The sequence below is a fragment of the Diplotaxodon limnothrissa genome, linkage group LG22, assembly GCF_057381915.1.
Source record: "Diplotaxodon limnothrissa isolate DT_005_m linkage group LG22, D_limnothrissa_male_GT1.1, whole genome shotgun sequence".
Taxonomy (NCBI): domain Eukaryota; kingdom Metazoa; phylum Chordata; class Actinopteri; order Cichliformes; family Cichlidae; genus Diplotaxodon; species Diplotaxodon limnothrissa.
The window spans coordinates 22,296,806-22,320,563 of NC_140616.1; the positions used below are offsets into that span (position 1 = coordinate 22,296,806).

The following is a 23,758-nucleotide window of genomic DNA, read 5'->3' on the forward strand; positions in this document are numbered from 1 at the left end:
AACAAGACATGCTGACAATTTAATATTTATATATTTGATAAACAGGGGGCTTATTAGCATGCGGAAGAATCGTACACAGCCACAACAGCCTACGACCTCCTCCTGCTGGTCAGCAGCTTGGTCACACACTGCATTGGGCTTGAGGCAGGCCATGCCATCCTCTCTATCCCCACATTCTGGAGGGGAAGTAGTCTCTGATAAACCCCGCTCTGTATTGGTAGGGTTTTCATCTTCAAGGAAAAAGTTCAGTCCCAGAATGTGAAAGTATTAGATTACCACTGGTTGCAGAATCTCATGTCAATATGTCTCTGCATTTTGATTGCCTCCAATGATGACCAGCTTGTTTTTCACGTGAAGGAGATCCCCCCCCCCCCCCCCCACACACACACACACACAGCAAAAGTTGGTATCTCATCGATGCAGCAATCAACATAGCGTTCCCTGCATCTTCTCTACGCTTTGACCCTTTGATCCAACTGCTGTATGAATGTTGCTGACTCCACCTGGGGTGGTCAACCTCAAAACAAGATTCAATAGCAGAATAAGCTGCCTGACGTTGGCAGAGAAGTTTTTCATGGGCACAACCCACAAGTGCATTTTCCTCACAGATGTGGCTCCATTTAGAGGAAATAAACAGGCTTTCCAAAAGTATTACATTTATTAAAATAAAAGATAAACATAAAGTTACTTCGTTTTTGTACTAAGTATAATTATGTGTGATTTAGCAGTCAGCAGATAAAGCAGACAATAAGGTTCAGTTATGTCCTTTGATAAAATAATTTGACATGCTCGGAAGTACTGCACTCCCATTTTTTTTTATTCCAGCTGAGGGGACTGATAAGGAATGGGAAGGACAGCTACAGGCAGAAGATGGAGAAGCAGCTTCAGCAAAACAACGTTGGTGAAGTCTGGAGAGGCCTCAGAACCATCTCGGGCCACAAACATCAGAACTCTCTGCCTGGGAGGGATGTGAGGTGGGCAAATGAACTGAATCATTTCTTCAACAGATTTGATTCATCCATGAGGCAGTCTTCAACATCAGCTGCAGACTCACCCACCCCCACTGCTGCTGTTCCACCTCTGACACCTCAGACACTTCACACCTTTACTCACCCTGCTCACTCCTCCCCACCCCCAATAACAGCAGCCAATACACACTCAACACAAGGCTCCAGCCTGTATCTCTCAACCACCCAGGTTAGGAGGGAACTGAGGAGGATTAAAGCCAAGAAGGCAGCGGGCCCAGATGGCATCAGCTCAAGGGTCGTCAGGTCCTGCGCGGACCAACTGTGTGGGGTGATGGAGCACCTCTTCAACCTGAGCCTGAGGCTGGGGAGAGTCCCACAGCTCTGGAAAACCTCCTGTGTTGTACCAGTGCCAAAGACTTCACACCCCAAGGACCTCAACAGCTACAGGCCGGTGGCTCTGACATCCCACCTGATGAAGACCCTGGAGCGGCTGGTCCTGGCTCAGCTTCAGCACCTGCTGAGCTCATCACTGGACCCACTTCAGTTTGCCTACCAGCCTGGCATTGGAGGGGATGATGCCGTCAATTACCACCTACACCGTTCCCTCACTTACCTGGAGACCGCTGGGAGCACTATGAGAATCATGTTCTTTGATTTCTCCAGTGCCTTCAACACCATTCTTCCCTCGGTCCTGAAGGACAAGCTGGAGAACTCAGGAGTGGACCATCACTTCCCTACCTGGATTTTGGACTACCTCACCGATCGACCACAGTATGTGAGAACTCAGGGCTGTGTGTCGGACAGGGTCGTCTGCAGTACGGGGGCCCCACAGGGAACGGTTCTGGCTCCGTTCCTCTTCACCATCTACACTGCAGACTTCTCCCACAACTCCACCCAGTGCTTCCTGCAGAAGTTCTCTGATGACTTTGCACTAGTCGGCCTCATCACTGATGGGGACGACAAGGAGTACAGAGGACTGACCCAAGACTTTGTGGACTGGTGCCAGCTGAACTACCTCCAGATCAACACCAGTAAAACCAAGGAGCTGGTAACCACTGAACATCCAAGGTATGGACATTGAGGCTGTGGACAGCTACAGGTACCTTGGTGTTCATCTGAACAACAAACTGGACTGGACTCATAATTCAGACGCCCTCTACAGGAAAGGGCAGAGCAGGCTGTACCTGCTGCGGAGACTCAGGTCGTTTGGAGTAGAGGGCCCACTCCTGAAGACCTTCTATGACTCTGTGGTGGCATCAGCTATCTTTTACGGTGTGGTCTGCTGGGGTGGCAACAGCTCTGCTGGGGACAGGAAGAGACTGAACAGGCTGATTAGAAGGGCCAGCTCTGTTCTAGGATGCCCTCTGGACCCAGTGGAGGTGGTGAGTGACAGGAGAACTAAGCTGTCATCCCTGATGGACAACATCTCCCACCTCATGCAGGAGACTGTGACAGCACTGAGCAGCTCCTTCAGTGGCAGGCTGCGGCACCCACAGTGTGGGACGGAGAGATTTCGCAGCTCTTTCCTCCCCACTGCTGTCAGACTCCACAGCAAAGACTCCAACTGATCAAACACACACATCCACACATGTGCAATAACACTAAGTGCAACACTCTTTTTCTGACAAAGTTGTATTTTTACTCAGTTGTATAAAGCATTTGTATTCTATTTTTATCCTGTTGTATATTTTATTCTATTTATTCTACTGTATATAGTATTTTATTTTATTCTATTCTGTACAGTTGGGTACAGTATTTTATTCTTATTGTATTCTAATTTTTGCTATATAACTTTTGCACTGTCCACTTCCTGCTGTGACAAAACAGTTTCCCACGTGTGGGACTAATAAAGGTTATCTTATCTTATCTTATCTTAAAACACTGTCCATCCATTATGTAGACCTGCGTGTCATTTGCAGAGTTGTGCGAGCTTCCATTGAATCCCAGCTCACATTAGATCTGATGACTTTCCCACATAGTCAGTTCTTATTTGCAAAATGCTTCTTGTTCCTACTATCAGTTTTCCTAACTTTAATATTCTCCAGATGTCCTCCTGTTTTCCAAAAACCTCCACTTTTACTTGCTCTTAGTTCTCAAGATCTTCTCAAAGGAATGCCTGTCAATCAGAAAGAGAATATCTTTATTTCACGGGACCATAAACCTCCTTTTGTGCTTAAATACCTGAAACATTTCTGTGAGTAATGCCTGCACAGAAATATATTTGGTAAAAATCACATAAATGATGTATTGGCTCAGATTATAAAGGTATACTCAAAGAACACATTGATGCATAATATTAATTACTGCAGTGGGAATCTGGACCAGTAGCAGATTCCCACTGCGATAACGCACTAACAAATTAAAGACTACACTCTCAGCCACATTAGAAGATTCACCTGTTCAACTGCTCCTTTATGCAAATATCTAATCAGCCAATCACTTGCCAGCAACTCTTTCCATTCAAATATCCACTTAGAAGCAGCTCTGGGTGAAAACGCCTTCTTGATGCCAGACATCAGAAAGGTCTGAGCCTGGTTGCTTCCAGCAGATTAAAGGCAACAGTACCTCAAATAACCAGTTGTTACAACCAAGGCATGCAGAAGAGCATCTCTGAATGCACAAAGTGTCAGCAGAAGACCACCCCGGGTCACACTCATGTCAACTAAGAACAGGAAACCGAAGCTACGATTCGCAAATGCTCATTAAAAACAGAAGATTTGAAAAACATTGCCTGGTCTGATGAGCCTGGTTTGGCATGCAGATGGTAGGGTCAGACTTTTGTTTAAACAACAGAAAAGCATGGTTCAATCTCGCCAATATGAATGATTCAGGCTGGTCTTAGTGTACCAACTGAGCATTGTTTAAACGCAGCCTACTTGAGTTTTGTTGTAGACCATGTCCATCCCTTTATGACCCCAGTATACCCTTCTTCTCATAGCTGCTTTCAGCAGGATAACGTTGTATGTCACAAAGCTCAAATGATCTCAAACTGGTTCCTTAAATACTGGAATGAATTCACTCTACTCAAATGACCTCCACAGTTATCAGATCCCAATCCAACAGAGCACCTGTGCAGCAACTGTGTGATGCTGTTATGTCAATATGGGCCAAAATCTCTGAGGAATGTTTCCAGCAGCTTGTTGAATCCGTACTACCAGAGAATGAAAGCAGCTCTTAAGGCTAAATGAGGTCCAACCTGGTACTGGAAAGGTGTACCTAATAAAAAATAGTGTGTCCATGTGTGCGTCATTGCAGTTTGCTTTAATAGTCTCAGATTGATCAAATATATTCTGATTTCTGTGCAGTATAGTCAATGCGTGCTGCGAGTACTGTTAATGGAGGCAAAGTCAGGTTATTAATCTTACTTTCTTGGACACTTGGAAGAAAAATGAAAATGTGTGAAAAAAGAAGTGGGACATGGTGACAAGCAGGCATCCTGTTGCCTCAATCATCAGTTATTCTGACTTAGAGAAAAGAGGACCTTTATTAGTTACACTCCTGTGCCAACTAAAGGGATCGCTGGAGGTCAGAATGACCCAACCCTGAACTCTTAAAGGAACTGAAACTTAAGATGTAAAAGACAGAATTTAAATAGTAAAAATGGCAGACCAGACTGTTGTGCCGTTTGCCATTTGAAAATGTGTTGGTTTTTACAGTCAGGACCCAACTTACATTTAGTAATATTTGTAATCAAAGTCGGTGGCAAAAATCCAATTACATCGTCACTCCATAATCAAATAGATAATTTCAGAACATTTGCAATACAAAAATAATGCATGTAATATTACAATGATGTCTGTTGTTTAAAACTTTCCACTGTAAAATATGAAATTTCATAACATCTACAATTAAAGGAAGATTTCACAGATGAGTTCAGTATCATAAATTTAGCACCAGAACATATTTTCTTTTTCTTTATGCTTTTTTTAATGTTCTGTTTATAAACAAATATCCAAAATTTAAAAAATCACCATTGATGATTTTTAAATATGAATCAAAAACAATCACCATCATCTTTTTGTGAACAGGTATATTTGTGTTTCACCTCCTGTTTTTTACTAAGCTGTTTTTCCTCCCTGTGGTTTCTTCTTCTTTTTAAAAAAATAATTTCCCCCAATATTATTAAGAAATTGTAGAGGCACTAAAGGTTAAACTACTTTCATGCATCTACATTTTCACTAATGAACATGAAAATTACTTTTATGAACTTTAAACCTCCTGATCACAGAGCCTGTTATAGTACCATATGTCACGGTCCGCGGAAGTAGACTGTGTTGGAGTGAGATGGAGGGCCCAAATGCACACCCAAAAGGAGACAGAACTGACTTTAAACAAAAGGCGAGCCGTTTATTAGGCTGAAAAAACATGAATACAAAAACAAAGCAAGGTGAACAGGGGGTGAGAACTAAAACTAAAACCTAAACTGGGAAAACATAAACTGTGATGACTATGACAAAAGTGAACATGATTCTGAAGAGGTACATGCGAGGAACTATGAAGAGAAAACACGAAAAATGAACATGACCTGAACAGACTCATGAAAGACTTTAAACCTGAAGTTACTTAGAGGGAGGAAAACAGACGACCTGAATGAAAACACAGAGACTAAATACACGAAACTTTCTCGTATCCTTTAAATATGAGTTCATTTATTATTTTTTTAAATTATCTTTTTGAGCTTAATGTTCTAGCTCATTTTAAATAAATAAATAAAGACTTAAAATTGCTTGACCACCTCAATGGTTGTGTTGTGAGGCAAGATGTGGTTTGGCTGCTGAATGAACTTTTGCTGAAAAAGACATCCGTTTTAAAGATTACTCATCACATATGAATGAATAATATTAATAAGTTCAAACAGGCAAATCTGCTCATGTCCCGAAACGGACACACAGATACACACACAGATACACGTCCCAGTGTGCTCATATGATCAGAATTAACTCCAGGAGGCGGTCTTCTGTTAGGGTTAGGGTTGGCTATACAGTCCTCTCAGCACTCGCCTGTAGCTTCTCCCGGACAGTGCTGTCTTTCGGGGATTTGCTTCACAGTTTCGTCATTTGCTCAAATAGCTGTGTGTGAACTTTCACTTAGAAAGCCAAAGGACTACTTTTGGATTTTATTTTTTACGTCATCATCGGTCACATTTCGTTACTGACTGTCAACTCTGAGAAAGGTAAAAACTTTATTTATTGGCTACTGCGTGTCAGTCTGTGTTTCTGTGCGATGACGAGACTAAGAATGGTTTCACTGTCCCAACCTGTGTTGTTATTTTGCGGTCAAAGTATTTTTGAGTCTCCGGCTCCCTTTAAATTCATCCAAGTCATGCGTCTTGAGGCTCGTGCGCAATTGACCTCACTCATTACGCCAGCTCGTGCGCGGCCCCAGCTACTGTAGCTTGAAAGCTTGAACTGGAAAAAGTGGGCTGCCGGGAAATGGGCTGGCACACGTGTGTATGGGGGTGGTCGTGGAGCCTGAGCCGAAAACAGGACTGTCAGAGTCCAACTTTAGCAACCTAAAGCGTCTGATTATGCTCATCGACACATTACATTACTATAGAAAATCTATCTATCTATCTATCTATCTATCTATCTATCTATCTATCTATCTATCTATCTATCTATCTATCTACTGCATGTGACAGTTATTCCTTTTATGCCCCTTGTTTCCTTGGTTCAGAACACACTAAACAAAAGAAACATGAAATATTCAGAATGTGAGCTTTTACAGTGCGAGTTTGGGGTTAAAGGACAGTCCCAGGTGACATTACGGCAGCTGCTTAATAATTTAACCCAAGTGACTCAACACAGTGAATCTATGTCAAGTCATGGTTAGTTTGCCTTAATCTTCAACGGCGAAGTTGAACATTCTTACATTTTATTCATGAGGATAGTTTTCAAAAGCCTGAGCTCCATCATCTTCTTTTATGTAACATTCCTCTACCATCTAATGCTGCGCAGCCTTCTCCTCCAAACTCCCCTCCCCTCTTTATTGTACATCCAAATATTGTGAATATTTAAACAATGAAAACTGAGACTGCAGTATTAGTGGACCTTGGTGTCTGTGTGCACTCATGTTTTTGTTGTTAAAGTTGTATCCTAACATCCAGGGGACTTCCTCTATGTCCGATGAGTCACTGATTTCTTGCTATTTGGGGGTTAACCCCCCCCCCCCCCCCCCCCCCCCCCACACACACACACACAGGCCTCTCAGTCACTCATAAACAATCAAGGGTAGAGAGCTGGAGAGAATACCAACTGGAAATCACCTACAGTTGTTTAGATATTTAAATAAAACACATTAGGGTTGCTGTTGGAGAGAAATTAAGCCCAAGCTGAAACCTTTAATTTCTTTCTCTTCCAGCTGTTTGTGGTGCTCGTCTTCTGGAGTCATGTTTTCCAAGGCCACTGCCAACTTCGTCCGTGAGATTGACCCCGAAGGACTTCTCATCCACGTCTCTCGAGTAAATGACTCTCACAAACTGGTTCCCATGGCCCTCGTGATCAAACGCAAGCGCTGGTTTTGGCAGAGACCCAGGTACCAACCAACAGATTTCACTCTCGGCGACTTGTTGCTGGGTGACAAGGAGCTCATCCCGGGTAGGTGTGCAGATTCAAACTTAAGTTGTTACAGGAAAAATGTAGTGCATGTGAGTTCCCAGACAAATTTCAACAAAGCTGATATCGGGGTAACACCTTGTGTTTTTGCAGGAGTGTCAGAGTCAGAATTCTTGACCTACAAGGGGACATATGGAGCTAAACTTGCTAGTGATCTGGGCCCCGAAGCCGGCTCTGCAAGTATCAGACTGGAGGGGCGTGGCACTACCAAGCTCCAGTCATGTTTTGGCCAGCTGAAGAAAGAGGAGGTGAATGTGAAGAAGCTATTACTTGACTCGGACAACAGGTATGATGTAATATTTTAAAAGCTTTTTATTTTATTTTTAAAAACTGCTTTCACATATACAGGTTGTAATCAAAGATTAAGGAGATGAGGTCATCAATGGTGATGTAATGAACTCCTTATAAATGTGGACTTCAGGCATCACATGCTAAACACCTCAGACCACAGCGGCGTGGTGTCATTTTCCATTTGTCAATCAGTCTGTCTCAAACCATTAACACCAGCTTCTCTTCATATCAGGTCGGTGGACATGCAGCACGTGCTGGTGAGGCAGATAGAGAAGCGGGCTGAGGTGGTGGGGCTAGTGAAGGAGAGGATCTTCACCACCAGCCCCTGTTCCATCACCCAGACAAAAGTGGAAGAGTGCACCTTTCAAGGGGTGCTCGGGCTGGTTGGCATGCTGGGGAGTTCGGTTAAGGTAGGCCTCTTAAAAGCTTTTTTAGTCATGATGCCATGAGAGTTTTCAATAATTCTATCAGGTAAATTATTATCAGCATATGTCTTATTTTGTAGTTTGATCGCCATAAATTTGTGAAATTCTGTTTATGCACCCCCCAAAATATAAGAAAAAAAGAAATCAGTCAGCCTTCCTCTAATCAATCCTATATGTGTGTGTACAGGGAGTGCAGAATTCTTAGGCAAATGAGTATTTTGTCCACATCATCCTCTTCATGCATGTTGTCTTACTCCAAGCTGTATAGGCTCGAAAGCCTACTACCAATTAAGCATATTAGGTGATGTGCATCTCTGTAATGAGAAGGGGTGTGGTCTAATGACATCAACACCCTATATCAGGTGTGCATAATTATTAGGCAACTCCCTTTCCTTTGGCAAAATGGGTCAAAAGAAGGACTTGACAGGCTCAGAAAAGTCAAAAATAGTGAGATATCTTGCAGAGGGATGCAGCAGTCTCAAAATTGCAAAGCTTCTGAAGCGTGATCATCGAACAATCAAGCGTTTCATTCAAAATAGTCAACAGGGTCGCAAGAAGCGTGTGGAAAATCCAAGGCGCAAAATAACTGCCCATGAACTGAGAAAAGTCAAGCGTGCAGCTGCCAAGATGCCACTTGCCACCAGTTTGGCCATATTTCAGAGCTGCAACATCACTGGAGTGCCCAAAAGCACAAGGTGTGCAATACTCAGAGACATGGCCAAGGTAAGAAAGGCTGAAAGACGACCACCACTGAACAAGACACACAAGCTGAAACGTCAAGACTGGGCCAAGAAATATCTCAAGACTGGTTTTTCTAAGGTTTTATGGACTGATGAAATGAGAGTGAGTCTTGATGGGCCAGATGGATGGGCCCGTGGCTGGATTGGTAAAGGGCAGAGAGCTCCAGTCCGACTCAGACGCCAGCAAGGTGGAGGTGGAGTACTGGTTTGGGCTGGTATCATCAAAGATGAGCTTGTGGGGCCTTTTCAGGTTGAGGATGAAGTCAAGCTCAACTCCCAGTCCTACTGCCAGTTTCTGGAAGACTCCTTCTTCAAGCAGTGGTACAGGAAGAAGTCTGCATCCTTCAAGAAAAACATGATTTTCATGCAGGACAATGCTCCATCACACGCGTCCAAGTACTCCACAGCGTGGCTGGCAAGAAAGGGTATAAAAGAAGAAAAACTAATGACATGGCCTCCTTGTTCACCTGATCTGAACCCCATCGAGAACCTGTGGTCCATCATCAAATGTGAGATTTACAAGGAGGGAAAACAGTACACCTCTCTGAACAGTGTCTGGGAGGCTGTGGTTGCTGCTGCACGCAATGTTGATGGTGAACAGATCAAAACACTGACAGAATCCATGGATGGCAGGCTTTTGAGTGTCCTTGCAAAGGAAGGTGGCTATATTGGTCGCTGATTTGTTTTTGTTTTGTTTTTGAATGTCAGAAATGTATATTGCCCTCTGAGTGGTAAATGCTGTGCAAACATTAATGTCATAACTCGACAAATATCTCGTAATCTGTGTTCAGGAGAAGCAACTGGAGTTTAGTCAGTATCACTGCCTTGCATTGCTTCACTTCTTCCTCTTATTGTAAAATAATAATTGCTTTTGGAAATTTATGTCTAAAATATTAAATATTTAAAGGAATTATATAACCTCTTACAGATAGTAGACCATTGTTTTTCTTGTTCTCCTTCTTGTCTGTAAAAAACTGCATATTTTGCATGATTTAATAGCTTGTATATCACAAGTTATCAAGTTGTCTCCACAACACCGTGAGACACGTTACCAGTTGCTCATGTTTCTGTGAAGGAATTCTGGCCTACAACATTGCTTCATTTCATTTTGCACAGCTCTTTTGAAGTCCCACCACAGCATTTCAATCCGGTTAAGGTCCGGACTTTGACTGGGCCATTGCAACACCGTGATTCTTTTAAAAAAAAAAGAAAAAAAAAAAGAAAAAGAAATGTATATTTGTGAATGTGGAGATGTTATATTGGTTTCACTGGTAAAAATAAATAATTGAAATGGGTATATATTTGAGCCCTGCAACAGACTGGCGACCTGTCCAGGGTGTACCCCGCCTTTCGCCCTATGACAGCTGGGATAGGCTCCAGCGCCCCCCGCGACCCTGAAAAGGATAAGCGGAAGCGAATGGATGGATGGATGGGTATATATTTGTTTTTTGTTAAGTTGCCTAATAATTATGCACAGTAATAGTCACCTGCACACACAGATATTAATGAGTTTTTTGGGTTCATTGAGAACATGGTTGTTGTTCAATAATAACATTATTCCTCAAAAATACAACTTGCCTAATAATTCTGCACTCCCTGTATATGTGTGCTCCCAGGTGTGTGTGAAGGACAGCAACAGCATTGAGATAGACAGCGATGTTTCTGTGGAGATCCCCTCTGGTACAGTCATCGCGTACAGCATCCTGGAACTGGAGGTTAAAAAAGACGGACAATACTGTGAGTGTGTGTGAGTGAGAGTGTGTGTGGTAAACCACATGTGTGGTTATGAACGTGAGAATGACAATATCACTTTAACATTCTGGTGTGATCTCACTTACCAAGCATACAACCAAATCACTGAAAAACTGCTGCTGTGTGTGGCAAAGGTTTTAAATGGATATCATAGCTTTTCTACGGTCTCTGCTTTGATTAAACACACATAGGTGTTTGCTTCAATGGCCTGAAGTTACCCTGCTGATATTTGTGTGATTATAATGGCAGTCTATAGGGATTGACTCATGTTTGGAACTAGCCTCAAGTGCAACTTTAGAAACTGGGACTCCATGTTGGCTTCATTTTTTTAGTTTCCTCTTGGGGCTAGCTTATATTGCCTGGAATGCCCAGGTGAGCTTCCGACAACTATCCTACAGCAGCCTCCAAGATGGCAGCGGTAGTATTTACAACAATGAAGCAATGATGCAGGTTGTATTCAATCAACAGTCTTATCAGTCTTTTTGTCCTCTGGCCATTTCCCCTGCCACGGATGAAATGCTCGCTTACAGGTATTGTACTGCTGTTAGAGACAGGAGAGGTTAATGAGGGTGTACATGCTCGTCAGGTGTTGTTGTAATTATAGTAACACGTGTAGCTGCCATCTACTTATGAAGAGGGTAATCTTTTATTGTGTGGATGCCTCAAAGGCATCCACACTATTGAGTTCCTGTTTCTCTTTATTCTTTATTCCACTATAATCTAGTTGCTTCCGTACGTTTTTTGGCACTTAACTACTCCCTCAGTTTTCAGCCAATTTTCACTGTTCAAACTTTTAAAAATTCTGCTGTTTCTGCTAATGGGTCCTATGACTTTTGGTGCTCATAACTTCTATACTTTTGAGATATTGAAAAATTTTTTTGCAATATTTTTTGCCCATTTCTTCCACATTGTCAGTGGGGTCACTGATTTTCCTCGCCAGGTTGACCTGTGTTTTAGCTCAGTGAGATGAGATGCCGTTCTCAGACTGGGAGGCCCGGGTTCAAATCCCGCTTATGGTAACATTTCTTTAAGTTAACAGTTAAACTTTTTTAACTCTTTTCAACACAAATTTCAGCCTTTTCACCCCTTTTCAGCAAATTTTTCAGTTTTTTCTACTGTTTTCAGAAAAAAACTTTTTTCAGCAGAAATTCTGCTCATTAACCTCTTTTCAGCCCAAATTCTGCTTATTCACCTCTTCTGCAAAGTTTTCAGCCTTTTCACCTCTTATCAGCACAATTCTCAGCAGCTCCTGCTCATTTCAGCAGATTTGTCAGGCTCTCCACCTCTTCTTTGTGAGAATAAGTTTGGCTCAGTGAGATGAGTAGCCGCCTTGAGACCAGGAGGGCCAGCAAAAATTTCTCCGTCTTTACCCCTTTCAGTAGAATTTTTGGCTTTTCACCACTTTTCAGCAAAAATTTTCTGCTTCTTCACCTGTTTTCAGCAGAATTTTCAGTTTCTTCACCGCCATATAACTTTTTGCAAGTTTTCAACTTTTTCAGCTTTTTCAGCAGACAACTTCAGCGTTAAGGCATCCACACAGCATTTTCGCAGGAAATGTAAATTTTTCTAGTTTTATCTCAGTTTACCATCTCCTGTCCAGCCATTTTGCTGCTGCTATGTGTGTGTGTATGTGTGTATCAGATAGGACACACTATATTACACCCATACATGGAAGCCGCACTATAAAGAGCAGTTATTCTTCTTGACTTAGATGCTTTGAAAGGGAAAATAAAATGTTGGGAATAGAAGTGTTAGTGATAGATAGCCAAACATGGTTAGAGGATAGAATAGCAACAGTAAGTTCTTCTGTTTACACACTCAATAATCAGATAACATTTGTGTGTGATATGTGTTTGCCCATGTGTTTATGATGTTTTCTGTATTTTTCAGACATATGTCTACAACCTGGTGCAATTGGAGGCTTTGAGTCAGACTCCATCTCGAGGTCCTGGCCTTCTGATGATTGCTTCGACACAGTGGATGGAAAGTGCAACGAGCAGAAGGTTCCACAGAAAGCCCCCCTTATTGCACTTCATAATGGTTTGTCCCTTCATTCATACATTCACACAATTACTTGTTGATGGAAAAAAATATAACAAATGAAACACAGTAGACTTATGGCAAACCGAGGAAGGTTCCTTTTTGTCCCAAATACAACTGTTATTTTATCCGTCTCACTGAAACGTTGCCTATGCCGTTGCATTTTGTGGTTTATTCTCAAACATTATAGCTGAGCTGACTTTCCTCAGTAGTAAACACTGCCACTAAAACTAGCTGTAATACCTAAAAAAATGATTATGACAATATGAAAGAACAGCAGTCACATGGTTATAATAATCGATAATAAACAAACAGTATCTTCTGGTTTGTTGCAGAATCGCAGGAAAAAGTCCTTTCTCCTCTGGCAAAGCTCCCCCAGCCGACCCAATGGGCTTTATTCAAGAAGCTCCAAGAAACTCTGAATGACAGTGCTGCTCTGTCATATCTGCAGCTTGTGGTGAGTGAAACTGGTAATGCCCTGTAGACCAAAACAAATTTCCCACGTGTGGGACTAATAAAGGTTATCTTATCTTATCTTATCTTATCTTATCTTATCTTATCTTATCTTCGTGGTGACCACTAGCCAGTCGGCTAAAATAGTCTGTCTTGCGGTTGTGTGAATAAATGTGTAACCACAGCATCCCAAAATGTTTATTTTTCCTTCTAATCTGAAGCCCTTTTTCTATGTCAGCTTGAAGATTTGTGTAGCAATGAAATACACAATGGGACCCCAAAAGAAGAGCAGCCCAGTGCAGAGAGTCCCACTGAAAGCACCCTAAATGCAGCGCACCTGTTGGTCAGTGCCATGGAAGGTAAGAGGAAGTTACAGACAAAAAAAAGCTCAGCATACAAAGCAGTGCTGCAGATTTTTTTTTTTTTTTTTTAGTGGGTTTAACCTCATCATGTGTTCTGTTTAATGTTTTTATAGAGTTGCCCAAAGAAACTCTGGAACTTCTGAGCAAGAGCGCTCCTGACTTTCTGCAGGCTTTCAACATGCTGGTTAGCTAACTTGTTTCAGTTTAGTACACATTGTTGGTAATGATTGGTACCATGATTAGTACATTGGTGGTTGAGTTATTTCAATAATTCAATATTTACGTAGAACACACTCACACACAAAAGAAAACTATGTATTAAAAATAAATTTTACATCTCTAAACATGACAAGCACCTGTTTAGCTTAGTATAAACGGGGAACTAGCTAGCCTATCTCTGTTCCAGAGGTGTCAAAATACACACCTATCTGACCTTCTAAAGTTCAATTAATAATAATATTTCTACTTTATGTATTTTTTACCCCCCAAAATTCCTTGTGACTTTCTGGTGGCTGCTTTAACCAGGCTAGCTATGCTAAGCTAACTACAACCAATTATGAGGTTTTAGCTCTATATCTAATGTTATGACATAAATTTATAGTATTTATTAAACCATTTCATCTTTCTTTATTTTAGTTCTTTGAGGAAAGTAGAATTCGAATCTGTAAACCAACATTTTGCAACAAAAAACTTGTCCACTGATCCACATACCTATCTCCCCAGGTGTGCAAGCTAAAGAGCAGCGATGTTCTCAACATTCAGTCTCTTCCTGCCCTGCTGCAGGATAACCAGGCCTTTCAGCTGGCAGAGCAGTTACTTTCCTCTGCCAGTGTGATGCTAAGAAGAGACGCTGACCTCCTGTGGATGGAAACCAGAGATAATGCAGGAGTCCTACCAGTGGTCCTCTTCCTCAGCATCCATGGATTGTGTTTGCTCTGCAATGCACTTTAATAGTTGTAGTGCCTGAGTGTGCACTCCCTCTCCTTTTTTATTGATTGTATTTGCACCATTTCTTTTTTTATTTTAAAATCTTATTACATGTAAGCTTGCTATCGTTTGTTACAAGACTTTTTCATATTATTATCATTATTACTTTTAAAACATTGCTTTAGATTTATTACAGAGCAGGGGAAATTTTTTTTTTCATAAATATGTTTTTATTATCTAAAACAAACATTGTATAACATGTATTTTGAAAAAAAGAAATATATATTGATAGATAGTGATTAATTGAAGGAGGATTTGATATATTGTGGGGAAGCCCTGATATGATATATTGTTTCATTTTCTTACTTTTCACAGAGTTTGATTAGACACCTTAGCAGGGGTCTCGAACTCCAGTCCTTGAGGGCTGGTGTCCTGAAACTTTTACATGTGTCCCTGTTGCAACACACCCGAATAAAATTAGTAGGTCATTAGCAAGAGTATAGAACTTGATTGCATGCTGAAGTGGCAACCCATAACCCTACTCAAGTATAAGTGTTTGGAAAAATGTACTTCTAAAAGTACTTTTATTGCACCAGGTTCATTCACTCATGAGCTACTGTAACATGAATCACATGGCTGAATTGTTTCTATAGAGTCTTGCTAATGATGTATTCATGTGTGTTGCAACAGGGACACATGGAAACATTTCAGGACAGCGGCCCTGGAGGACTTGAGTTCGAGACAACTGCCTTACAGTAATCTGTCCTACAAGTTCAATCCAGACGTTCTTATCTGCTAGTTTTTGGTACACAGTTTTTTTTAAATTTTTTAGTAAATCTCATCGTTTAGAAAATTTACTAACCAGGGATCACTTGAAAGGCGATTAAGCTAAAGGTAGTTCAAATTTCTCAGCTCAAGAAATGTTTACATGTTGATGATTTTATACAGAAGCGTTGAGCTGCCACCCAGGGAAAAGAAAAATAGAGCTATATCACATTATAACGTGAAACGTTTATTGATCTAACAATATACTTTATATGTTTGTACAATATATCTTTCACATTTGAACAACATAATATCATGTTATTACAATAAACATAATTATCACGTTATAACAAAAAACCGTTTACGTTCGTACAATATAAATATTATATTGTACAAACGTGATAATTATGTATATTGTAATAACGTGATATTATGTTATTCAAACGTAAAAAAGGATATTGTACTAACATTAAAATATATGTAACAAACAAAAGTATATTTTTAGATTTTTCATGTCATAACGTAACATAGCTCTGTTTTTCTTTTGCCTGGCTGGCAGCTCTACACTTCTGCAATTTTAAGCTTTTCAATTAACATAAAAAAATTGAAGTTTGTTCCATGCCTATGGTATGTAAAACAACTAGCCTTTCCATATCTATGTGGTGAAAAACATGCTACATGCCAATTCATGCAAGGATTTTTAATTTTAAATGGTACGGCATTGTATTGCTGCTCATCTTAATAATCAAAATAGCATTAAACTTTTTTTTTTACTTAAAGAAAGCTTTATTTTTAATATTCTCTTGAAGACCAGACTTTGTTAAAACAAGCTACACTATAAAATACAGTATTGACATTTTTAAAAAGTAGAGCTTTTATTAAGAAGATCGTGTGTTTTCATATATGAACTATATGTTTTTATGACATTCCTTTTCTCATGACCTTACTGGTACTTACTTTCTAATTTATTGTTAAGAAAGACTATATTACTGGGCTTTCAAAGAAAGTGTTTTGCATGTAGTTGTCTGTATCAAAGTATATCATTTTGATAACACGGAAAGCAAAAATAAAACTTTTATATTTTCTGTGAATTGTGTCCTCCATAGAAAAATAAATGTGATGCAAGCTACATTTTATTGTACACGTTTAGAGAAAGTAGTGCATTGGGGGATTTCTGTATTGAAAACTATAAATGATCATCTTTTACATTTACATTTTTGGAAATTAAGAACGAGTGTGGTGTAGTCGCTGTGTATCAGTGAGGTATCGATACAGATTATTTACACCATTTCTAATTATCTTAAATTAGTGTTTACTTATTTTTTTTACATTACAGTAAGCACCGTAACTTTCTTATAGTTCCACCATAGCTTTTAAGGTTACTATTTACTGACAGCTACAAACTGTAGGTAAGAAAGTGTTTGACATCTTCAGTGTGCTTTTTTTCATAGGTTCAAAAAGTTTCTCCAACTCTGAGATTCCAAACCACAAAGGCGTGATGAAAGGTGTATCTTGGATTTTAGTCAGAGTTTGTGCAAATATTTAATAATGATTAAATATTCTAAGGTCTTACAAACATTAAATCACTTTTAACTTTAACATTATTACACATCATGCTGTAGCTGTAATTTACATTTTAGAAGTGATTATTTTAGCTGAGTCATGTTTAATAAGATCTTATAAGTTAGTAGCTGAGTGAGTTATTAGTAGTTGTGACATTATTTAACAACATTTACCAAGGACTTTACCATACTTTACCAAGTACAAATACTAATACTACTACAATTTTCAGGTATCTGTAGTTTCTTCTCCTTACATTTTGGTCAAATAAAATAAAATAAAAATACAGATTTGTTTTTCCTTTGGTAAAGGTTAAATTACAAAAAATGAAATAAAATGTGTTTTTAATTTAATATGATTATTTAATTTCTTGTTATTAATATTATTATTTTATATTATTATATAACTTTTGTTAAAATTAAAAAATATCTGATAGAGAAATTATCTGGTAAAGAAATTAAAAAAAAAAAAGAATCCCACCCGAAAAAAAAAGACCACGTGGGACGAGTGGTGACGTAAATCTCGTGCGACCGCAGTTCAGACACGGCCAGAAAATATTGCCGAGTGGAAGTGGTGTTTTTGCGCTCTAAAAGACGCCTTTAGCACCTTTTGGAAATGCCTGTGTGCAACTTCTTTCTTCAGGGCCGCTGTCGTTACGGCGAAAAATGTTGGAATGAGCACCCAAGAGGAGGAAGCAGAGGAGGAGGAGGAGGAGGAGGAGGAGGAGGTGGTGGAGGATATAACAACAACTACAGCAACCGCTCCTCTGGTCAGCAACAGCCCAGAAGTGGAGGTGGAGGTAACGTCTTTGATAAGTTAACATTCATCTAAACGTACTTTCAGTTTCTTTAGCATTCTTCGTGTGATGTTTTCGCTCTCTTAGCTAGCTTTTGTTAGCCTTCCTTTACTGTTCCACTGAATTGTAGGCAAATTAAGTTTGCTTCGTGGGTAGGGTATTTGAACAGTGGGCTGAGATTGTGCTTATCTAGGTAACTTAACCATGGAGTTAACCCTGGATTTTCAACTGTGGTTCACTTCTTACTGGGGTGTGTCCCCGTCATGCTAGCTTATTTAGAAATGGAAGGGTAGCCTGAGTATGTTGAATTCACTTCATAGCACGGGGCCCAGTCAAAAATATCAACTCTGTTAAGTTTTAAGTATGTCAACAACTTGGCATATGGGTTTTTTATTTTTCCCAAACTTGAATGGGCATCACAGAAGAGGTTTTCCTGTTATTCTGAAGCCACATGAATGCACATTTAGTATAGGAGGGATGGGTAATGTTACTGTGTCGTAGTTTATTTTCCAATGCAGTTATACTAGAAACAAATACATATTTTACAAAGGTCAGGTGTGTGCTAAACAACAGCAATTTAATTTCATGTTACCACTTCATGAGACCTCATGGTGGTTATCAAATAAATGAATGTAAAGCAGACAACCAGCTTTCAGTAAAGCAGAAAGTTGAGGATAAAGCTATCCAGAGAGCTAATAAAGTGATTTAAACAAGGATTAAAATTGGTTAATAATGATGATGCACTATGGAGTGTATTTTACACAATTTGTAATGCTTTGTGACACTGGTTTGTATTTTGATTCCAGGGTTTGGAAACAGAGTCTGGGTGAATCCTTCCCAGCAAAAAGGAAACTACATCCAGCCTTCATCCTTCTCTTCTCACGGAAGTGACGACTGGGGTCATGGAGGAGGTGGGGGAGGGGGAGGAGGAGGTGGTGGTGGTGGAGGGCGAAGAGAAAATGTGAAGAGCTCCGACTTTAGTTTCTCAAGTCAAAACAGATTTTCAGCTCTTAATACTCCCAGCACCTTTGACAGGGGAAGCAGGGGGGGAGGAAGGCCAGCGGGAGGAACAGTTGGTGATGAAGACGACGACAAAAAACTGTGAGTCTTTATGAGAAAACATAATGTTCTTTTTTTTTTTTTTTTTTTTTTTTTAAACAAATTTTTTTTATCAGTCGTAAGGAAATCATTGTCATATTTGTTATCCAGGGAAGTTATTCAGATGGACATGGATGTTTGGGAGAAGTCTGGCCAGTGGGGATTCTCGTGTTATTATAGCTTCAAGACACTTGTATCTGGTGTGTATGAGATTTTTCATTTTAAATGTATATTTTTAAAAACTGAAACACTGGACCTGAACATGTTTCCTATGTTTTGACTACAGGTTTCACTGACCTCTCCCCTGAAGAGCTCCGGCTGGAATACTACTCCACAAGACCTTCAGGAGATCTGCAGGGCTACGTAAGTGTAGTGTTCCTTAGTAATGTCATGTCTGTTTGGCTTTGGGTCAGTATTCATCTTGTATAGGATAAAGGTCTAATCATCTCTTAGTTTACTCAGATTGCACAGAGTGTATATTTGTTAATAATTTGAATCATTTTGGATAAGGATAAGTGTAAGATAATGGGGAATTTCAGTTTTTACTTTATAATTTCTTTAGCGTAAGATTTACAGTTAAATTGTATTTTCTTGCCTTATTTAATTTTTACGTACTGTTCCTTTAACACACGGTAACTGTGCACGGGGGGAACGTTCGCGACGGGCAGTGTGGAGCTACGGGGGCTTTAACTAGCTGTGGAGAAAAACAGTTTCTTACTGTGTTTGCAGTGTACAGGAACATTCAAACGGATCACTGTATTTCAAAACTGTGGAAATAAATGTTTGCCTGTTTGTTTTTCGACTACAAGCGGACTTAGTGCAGTTGAACATAATCCACAAAGACACGCGTACGGCCCGACTACCAGCTAGTGCTTCCGCGGTATCACATCTTCGTCGTGGATAGAAGCATGGCCCCAAGTCTTTTTGTTACATGGGCTTGATTATTATAATCAAGCTCTAATTTAATATCGGAAGGCAAAAGGTTAAATGTGTTTAAGTATTTCTAAGAGTATAAGAAATTCCTCTTGTCTGTGCTTAGATGAATGGCATCAATCAGCTGCTCAGTCAGTGGAAAAACAGAGTCCAGGAATTGAAGATTATGAATCCAGCCACTCGTGCGGCACTGGTAAGACACACAGATCCTCACAAACATCGCTTCCCAACTTTAGATCATTTGTTACAATTCCAGAGTCCATAACTGGTCCCTAATGAGACGTGAAAACCAAACAGCACTGAGAAGATGTGTTTAGATTTTTGCCATTAGGTGTGCATGTCAGCAGTGTGCAGCAATGGAAATGTCAGAATACATTTTCGTTTAATAAAGTTTCCTTCTACTCTTTGAACGTATCGAACACCTGGTTTAGATTTAATGCTGACGTTCTGATTTGACACTAGCATTGCTCCTGTCTGTTTTGGGGCTTTTAATTCAGTGGTTTTTTTTTCTTTCTTTTTTTACTTCATTTGTTTTCATTGCAGCTTGCAGAATTAAATGGTGCCGCACCTCAGGGATCTTCAGGTGGGTTTGGTTCGACAACAGCAACTGGATTTGGATCCTCAATCTCCAGCTTTGGAAGCAAAGGTAAAGATTAACGATTTCTTCATTGAATCATAAACTGTCTTTCTTTTTTGAAGGTACTTCCCATTTCTAATGAGTTATGATGCTTGAGCAGATTTTACAGAGACTGCATGTAGTTTAGTATTTTAGCACTAAATTAATCAAAGTATAGGTTTTCAGAATTTCATAATAAAAGGTATTTTATAAAATTATCCATCACTCCATGATAACTCTAAGTCCTTCTGTTCCTGCAGATTTTGGTGCACCAGCCCAGGCCAGCGGTTTCAGCTTTTCTGCTTCAAATAGTGGATTTGGCTCTGCAGCCACACAGTCATCTTCAACAGGTTTTGGTGACATCTTAGCAGCTCCCACACAGCCTCCCTCTGGGTTCGGCACTGCGTCCTCCTCTACACCTTCAGCTTCAAGTTTCTCCTTCGCCTCTACCACCACGGACAAACCAGCACCTGCGTCAGGATTTGGATCTGCCTCTGGATTTAGTTTCCCCACTGGAGCAAGCAGCAGTTTCGGGGTTGGAGCCCCTGCGACAACAGGAAGCAGCAGTCTTTTTGGGCAGACAAGTGGAGGATTTGGGGCAGCAGCCACTCAGCCCACTTCAGGAACTGGGTCTGCCGAAGGGGCGTCAGATAGTCTGTTTTCCCCTGAGAGTAAACTGACCGAAGAGGAACTGAGTCAGTTCAAGGCTAAGAAATTCACTCTGGGACAGATTCCACTGAAGCCCCCCCCTTCTAACCTGCTAGTGGTGTGATACTGTGGAGAATATGGGTAGATTATTAAACTAAAAACTATAATTTTGTGTAAACTTTAAGCTTTAAACCTTTTCCGTGCAAGTAATTTTGAAGATGTGGCTGACATCCACACACTTCTCCTCGGTGTAGGTGGAGAAAACTCAGTTTGGAAGTGTGCTGTGTACTTTCGAGCTATCTTTTGTCATAAAAAGTTCTATTTTTGAACGATTTTAGGTTGCATGGGTTTTAATTTGTTGATTTTTTTTTCCCTTTTAAGTACCTAAGGGTACAGCAAGAAAAGTTGATGGGGAAAAAATCTTTTAAAGGTTTATTTTAATTTTTAATGATCAAACATGCAAAATTCAGCAAATCAGCTTCTTGAACTTTATGTGGAGTAAATCTGTGTGTTGGGCTAAAGGTAAATAAATGTATTTCATTTAAGGTTTCATGGGATAGGAATTCTTGCTGTAATTACATGTGTCAGTCAGAAGGTGGTGTCACAATACAAGCTGTCCATGAGGGTTTTTTTTTTTCTTTATTATTATTGTTATTTTTTCTGCATTTAAGTGTACTTGTGTTTTAACCTAGAAGTACTTTTTAACTTCAGGCTACTTTTCCCTTGCAATGTAATGTGATAAAACAACAAAATCAAGGCCTGGAAACCAAAAACAAACATTTATTCACACCAGATTTCTGCTAACAGAGAGCAAAGTGAGGCAGCTTCCAAATGACAGAGAATAAATAAGCTGTTCAGAATGTATTTATTAGGTGCTGAGCAAATGGTGGGACAGCAAGAGTGATCCATGTGACAGCAATAAACCATTCTGCTGAGGGGGCTCTACCTCTGCTGACTCGAGCATATTTTCAGCTGACGGGGAGTGCGTAGCTTCAGTCGGAGGTGAAGCTGGGTTTCGTGTTTGCCTGCGTTTGTGTGTCCGTGTTTTACAGCCAGGTCAAAAAGGCCTTGTAGATATAATTAATACAAATTTTGTGTTCTTATAAATACTGAACATTAACTGTGAGCAACAGTGTGCAACACAGTCATTTTCTCTCCTGCTCCTCTGTCCCTCAGCAGTAAACTCCCACCCACCCCCTGCTAGAAGATGATAAATAATTCAGCTGATTAATGAACGACTGAAAAAGACACGCTCTCATGAAAAGGCACTTGCTCCCTCGTGCCGCTGAAATGTGTTTGTATTGCTGTCCTGTGACTTTTAAAGCAATCTAACTGATAAATAAGGGCGCTTGTGAGTGTTTGTTACCCCACCCCACACCAAATAAGCAGGTTTGCTACGGCATCAAATCGATAGCATTGCTTGTGTTTACGTAGGGTATGCATGAGTGAGGGGATGAGTCTGTGGATACCTGAATACACACACAGAAACGCACGGGGTTTCATTGGTATCATTTACTCACTCAGATACATCACCTCAGTGATGATGTGGGATTGCTCGTCTGACCAGTTGTGCGTAATCTTAACACACATGCGTACCCTCCTTTCCTCCCATGGATCATTAAATATTCCCCAAGAGGGACCCTACATTTAAAATGATGGAAATACAGCGTCAAGACTTGAGTCCATATGCTCCTTCAGTCCTCCCTTCCCAACCCTCCTGTGAAATCACTGCTTAAACAACACAGCGTGCACTGTAATCCAATTGACTGTGCCCTGACTTCAGCAACACGAACCAGATGTACACAGTATATGGTGCTTTAATATATTTAACACACCTATCGATAAGAGGGAAACAGGAGCTGTCTGTCTGGTTGATGCCCTCCTTTAGACTGCATGCCCCGGCTGTGTAGCAGCCCTTTGAATTATGACTTCTGCCTGCTGCTAACTTTTCCAGATCAGCAATTTTTGTCTTTATTATAGGGTGACTAAATGCACGCTGTTTCCATTGCCACTGTGGTGTCTGCATTAGCTGATGTCAGCACTGGAAAGAAAGAAACGCTTCGGTTGCCCCTCTGCACATTTCAGAGGAACTGAGTTGAATCCAAAACTACTATAAATAGGGTATGATTCCAGGTGACCCCTCCAACACACACACACACACCACCCCTTTTATAGTTGTAGCAGAGAACAAGGCTTAGTAATTGGAGCTATGAATCCAGAGGTAGAATTGATTGTGTTGTGCCACAGCAGTTTGCCTATGGGAAACAGGGCATTGATCCAAGGCCTCTGATTTATGCCTATCTGACTGGCCTTTTGCAAGAGGCCTTGGTGGCACATATTTCACCTGCAAATATATTTTTATAGGTCCATGTCTGGCCTTGTGTTTCCATGCTGAGGATGTTTATGGTTTCATAGTAGGATTAGTGTCTTCCGCTTAACACACTGAGAGTAAGAAACGTTGGCTTAGAGAATATACTGCACATGCTGCATTTAAGGCTGGTCTTGTTTTAAATATTGAACTGGAGATCCAAAAAGGCTGGATAGAAAATAAATTCAAAGCATCAATCTTAACTGTGCAGACACTGCTGCATACTCACTAAGTGGAAACGGAAGCATAGCCATTTCAATTTCATTAGATCTCATATAAATTCAAAATACTTTCCAGTAAAGATCATGTCTGCTTTTTTTTTTTTTTGAAATTTCATTTCACATTAATCTAGTGTACTGGTGCTGTACAGACTGGGTAACTCAGACAGTAACAATGTGATGT

General features: G+C 40.3%; 2 protein-coding genes across 2 annotated transcripts; both read left to right on the top strand.

The window, feature by feature from the left end:
* Positions 1 to 5,987: 5,987 nt before the first annotated feature.
* Positions 5,988 to 14,596, top strand: LOC146609952 (gasdermin-E-like). Its single transcript, XM_085346602.1, has 10 exons — positions 5,988 to 6,141; positions 7,329 to 7,564; positions 7,676 to 7,868; positions 8,106 to 8,283; positions 10,655 to 10,775; positions 12,681 to 12,830; positions 13,166 to 13,287; positions 13,522 to 13,642; positions 13,759 to 13,829; positions 14,369 to 14,596. Exons 2-10 carry the CDS (start codon positions 7,357 to 7,359, stop codon positions 14,594 to 14,596), a joined length of 1,392 nt encoding a protein of 463 aa, XP_085202728.1. The 5' UTR covers positions 5,988 to 6,141; positions 7,329 to 7,356.
* Positions 14,597 to 17,453: 2,857 nt separating this feature from the next.
* Positions 17,454 to 21,984, top strand: nup42 (nucleoporin 42). Its single transcript, XM_085346433.1, has 7 exons — positions 17,454 to 17,690; positions 18,500 to 18,794; positions 18,903 to 18,991; positions 19,078 to 19,154; positions 19,831 to 19,917; positions 20,268 to 20,370; positions 20,601 to 21,984. Exons 1-7 carry the CDS (start codon positions 17,513 to 17,515, stop codon positions 21,110 to 21,112), a joined length of 1,341 nt encoding a protein of 446 aa, XP_085202559.1. The 5' UTR covers positions 17,454 to 17,512; the 3' UTR covers positions 21,113 to 21,984.
* Positions 21,985 to 23,758: the final 1,774 nt, after the last annotated feature.

Bases quoted from the DNA above. Each gene is read 5' to 3' on its own strand.
- LOC146609952 (XM_085346602.1), top strand. From the start codon at position 7,357: ATGTTTTCCAAGGCCACTGCCAACTTCGTCCGTGAGATTGACCCCGAA. The intron at 7,869-8,105 runs GTATGATGTAAT...TCTTCATATCAG, and splicing joins TTACTTGACTCGGACAACAG to GTCGGTGGACATGCAGCACG. The intron at 13,643-13,758 runs GTAAGAGGAAGT...ATGTTTTTATAG, and splicing joins GTTGGTCAGTGCCATGGAAG to AGTTGCCCAAAGAAACTCTG.
- nup42 (XM_085346433.1), top strand. From the start codon at position 17,513: ATGCCTGTGTGCAACTTCTTTCTTCAGGGCCGCTGTCGTTACGGCGAA. The intron at 19,155-19,830 runs GTAAGTGTAGTG...GTCTGTGCTTAG, and splicing joins CAGGAGATCTGCAGGGCTAC to ATGAATGGCATCAATCAGCT. The intron at 20,371-20,600 runs GTAAAGATTAAC...CTGTTCCTGCAG, and splicing joins CTCCAGCTTTGGAAGCAAAG to ATTTTGGTGCACCAGCCCAG.